The following is a 4,061-nucleotide window of genomic DNA, read 5'->3' as shown; positions in this document are numbered from 1 at the left end:
CTAACGGTTAGAACAGTGGTTCTCAACCTGTGGGTCGGGACCCCATTTGGGGTCGATCGACCATTTCACGGGGGTCGCCAAGCAAGGCTGTCCACCATTTTTTTTGTCCGCCATTTTTTCTCCCTTTTCCGGCGGGTGCCTTACCTCCCTTGGGCTGGGCCAGCTGTTGGTCGGCCTGCTCTGTCTCTGCCGCTTGCCAGCTACACCTCGGCCGGCGCAGGGGGTGGAACCACGCATGTGCGGTGCTCCCGGGCAGGGAAAGTCCTCAACTTACGACCGGTTGGGTAGTCCTCGACTTACGACTGTTTAGTCCTCGACTTACGACCGGTTTAGTCCTCGACTTACGACCGGTTTAGTCCTCGACTTACGACCGGTTGGGGTCGTGGCATTAAAAAGGTTGAGAACCACTGGGTTAGAAGGACAAGTAAATTGTGTTTCTTTTTTGGGGGGGGTTATTATTATTTTAAGCATATCAATTAGCCAGGTATCAGCCTGTCGATTAGGTGACGGGCTGCAGGGGTCTACTTGAATCTTTCTGGTGAGAAACGAAGATCAACTCTAGCTAAATGCGAATTGTCCTATGGTCAAAGGTGGCCTGCTGGATTAAGATTGCCCCGAACCTTTGTGAGCAACACAAATCAGAGTTTTCCCCCAGTGCAGATGGGTTTGTGGCTGTCTCTAGGTCTTGCCTCAGTGCTCTGTAGGCCACAGAGTTTAAAATTCTGCATCTCTCTGAGTTGTGCAATTGTGAGTGTAAAATCTGAAGAATGGGGGGTACCTGAGGAAAACAGTGCTAACTCCATCCCACATTTCCAATGGTGAAACTTTGATGGAAATCATTTTGTTTTTTTAATGCAAGCTGAGAACACGAGGCTTTGGGTTGGGACGGGGAGGGGGGTGTCCTAAATAAATTTTGGGGTACCCTTGCGTCTTTTGAACTCGGGGCAAAGCTGTGGGCGGTGCAAATGAAGAGTGCATATAATGAGAGATTACATAGCAGACTGAGATCAAACACACAGTTTTCAACATGGTGCCATTGAATTCAACAGTCACATAGTACAACTAGCCACATAATTCTCAACCAAGCCATTCCTTTCCTTTAAGTTTCTGTTTCATTGTGGCTTGTTTTGGAGCCCAGATTTTGCAGTTTGATCCCGTCTGGGTGAGAGAAATTAAACCCACCTTCCCATCCCAACAGAGTTAAGAATTCAGATACTGTACAACAGCCTGTAAAAATTGTAAATGCTATTTTTGCTTTTATTTTTTTTTAAACATATTTTTTTTTGTGGTGGTGGTTTTACAAAAAAAAAAAATCAGCAATTGTTACTTTTTTATTTTTACACTTGCTTTTTCTGATTCTCGACCGATCTTTCACAGAGAGCTATTATAGGAAATAAACTCATTTCAGAAAGTTGAACGTCTTGAAGGGATTTTAGCCACAATAAAGCTAACGTGTTCTGTCTTTTGGGACAGCTCCTTTTTTAAAAAAAAACAAAAAACCAAACCAACAAAACAAAAACAAAACATTTTCGGCACACAAAGGCCCTGATAAGCCCAAGTCAACCCTTACTGAATTGTCTTTTTTTTTTCTTTAAATTTCATCACTGCTGTTTGGTTGCACACACCAAGTGAAATTTCCCCCCCATTGGAGGAAAAAAAAATAAAAAATTAAAATCACACCTCACATTCCCTTGCTGGCTGCTGGTGGCACGTACAGGATCCATATTCGTTTATGATCACCAGAGCTCCTTCGAGGTGGTTGGGTTTGTAATCAACATAATATTCCTGGGCTGACATGGCAGCCATTTGATGCATAGTCTGTTTTTGTTTCTGCTTCCGACGCTGGGTCACAAAACACTGCCTCAGTTGCCTGAGGCTGACGGGGAAACATTTCCAGGAGACGTACAGTATCAAAACCACAATGAGGAAGGAGAAGATGAGGGCCATGGTCCCCGTCACCACCTTGTGGATCTGGACGGCGTTCTCAGTCTTCTCGTTGGGGACGGTGAGGGTCACAGCGTCGGTGGTTCCATCCCCTTCGGTCTCCCGCAGGTCAGAGTTCAGAGTTGAAGGACTATAGCCGGCGGTCGGGTCGCTCTGGTTGACCACAGCCGAGAGGAGATCCCCATTGGTGGTGAGGTCCGTCGCATCTTCACACAAGTGGAAAGCATAAACAGCATCCAAGACATCCTCGCCCTGCGCGTATTCAGGGGTGGCACAGAGCAAGTTGTTGTCGTAGCGGCCTTTGAAATTGCTGAGCCAAGACGCCAAGGCGCAGATGTTTCGGCCGCAATCCCAGACGTTGGCCGACAGGCTGATGCTAACCAGAGACTTCCAGGAATCCAGGATCCTGGGGTGGATGTAGGTGAGCCGGTTGGAATCCAGTTGAAGGGACTGGAGCTGAGGTACGCTTTCGAAAACGTGAGGTTCAATGTGTTCGATCTCGTTGCCGGAGAGGTCCATCTTTTCCAATTTCCATACCCAGTCCAAGGAATTCACCACAAGGGTGACTTTATTCCTCCGGAGACAGAGGGAGTGCAAAGAGAGCAACCTGGGGAAGTGGGCCAGGTTGACTTTCACCAAGTCGTTGTGCTCCAGATGCAACTCGGTGAGTTTGAACAAGCCGGCGAAAGAGTTGCGAGCCAGGCTCTTCAACTGATTGTATCCTATGTCGAGAAACTTGAGGCTGCGGCAGTCTTGGAAGATCCGAACAGGCACGAACTTAAGGGCATTGGACCGCATGTGCAACGTGGTGAGCTTGCGCAAGCCGTGGAACAGGTCCGGCTCCAAAGCCTGCAGATTGTTGTAGGATAAATCCACACTGCGCAGGTTTGGCATCGGCCGGAAAGTGCTGTTGGACAGTTGGGTGATCTTGTTGGAACTCAGCGTGAGCTCTTTCACTCGCCGGAGCTTCTGAAAGGCGTGTGCCTCGACGGAGTAAAGGTGATTGTGATCCAGATAGAGCCACGTGAGTTGTGTTAACCCGGCGAACTGTCCGTCACGCAGCTCCGAAAGGCTGTTGTACCGCAATGACAAACCCATCACGCCCGACAGGTTGTGCGGCATCTCGGTGAGATTCAGCGACTCGCAGTACAAAAGCCTGCCCTCGCACCGACAAAGCTGCGGACACCCAGTGTGCACGGCTGGAAGCATTTTTAAAAAAACACCCAGGCTACACAAGATCAATCCTGGGGGCTTTTTCAGCAGCCAGTTTAAACAGACCCCAATGAGAAGGAAATCCATTAGCAAGAATATCCCCAAATGTGCTTGAGAAAGTCCATTGAATCTTTGACTTGGTCCCTTGCCTTTCTCGGTATAAATTCTACATCCCACCATATGTCAGCGAAAGGGCAAGGGGACGAGCACAGGCAAAAATAAGAGAGTCATCAGGCCAAATCTTGGGCTTGGTGAGGATTCTGGGGAGGGGGGGCATAAATGCAGCATGCAGGACTCTGTATTACAGCCTTTTAAAGTTCAGAAGCATTCAAAAGGTACACGAGAATCTGTCCATTTTTAGATACCGCGGCAAAGACGAGAACAATTATGGGGGGGAAAAAAGCACCCCTCTCCACGAGAGAATGAAATTAAAAAGTGTCTTACCCACCCTGTTCCAGAGATTGACAAGCTCCATTCAGCAGCTTCCTTTGTGTTTGACTTAATTATATGCAGGGCTTAAAAAGAGCTCTCTGTTGCCACAAATTCGGACGCTTTCAGCTTTTGGCTGGCAGGCGCACAATGTCTACTTTGCTTCATCTCGGAGGGCGAGAGGCATGTCCAGTTATCTTTTTTTTTCTTTCCTTTCTGGGTTTTTTTTTTTTCTCTCTCTCTCTCTCCTTCCTCCTCCTCCTTATTTTGAAGCTGACTCCCAGCACCAAGTTTGAGAAGTACGGGCATCACCAGGGTTGATCGTCCTTCCTTCCATTCTCTTCCTCTCCCTGTCCTTTTTCTCTGCAGTTCAGTACGGTGTCGGTGTCGTGATGAGGGAGAGGGCAGGAGGGGGGAAAAAAAATACACCTGAGAAAGAAAGAGAGACCCCTTCCAAAACTCTGGACAGCTCCCCA

General features: G+C 48.0%; 1 protein-coding gene across 1 annotated transcript; it reads right to left on the bottom strand.

Annotated features, from left to right (window-relative positions):
- Positions 1-1,674: 1,674 nt before the first annotated feature.
- Positions 1,675-3,243, bottom strand: LRRTM1 (leucine rich repeat transmembrane neuronal 1). The gene has a single exon (XM_015828510.1). The coding sequence runs from the start codon at positions 3,241-3,243 to the stop codon at positions 1,675-1,677; it is 1,569 nt and encodes a 522-aa protein (XP_015683996.1).
- Positions 3,244-4,061: the final 818 nt, after the last annotated feature.

The sequence above is a fragment of the Protobothrops mucrosquamatus genome, unplaced genomic scaffold, assembly GCF_001527695.2.
Source record: "Protobothrops mucrosquamatus isolate PMUCROS unplaced genomic scaffold, P.Mucros_1.0 scaffold4594, whole genome shotgun sequence".
Lineage (NCBI taxonomy): Eukaryota > Metazoa > Chordata > Lepidosauria > Squamata > Viperidae > Protobothrops > Protobothrops mucrosquamatus.
Note: the sequence above shows the minus strand (reverse complement) of the source record. Positions and strands in the feature narration are given on the sequence as shown.

What these genes read in the sequence shown, in the direction of transcription:
- LRRTM1 (XM_015828510.1), bottom strand. Translation starts at nt 3,243, where the DNA reads ATGGATTTCCTTCTCATTGGGGTCTGTTTAAACTGGCTGCTGAAAAAG.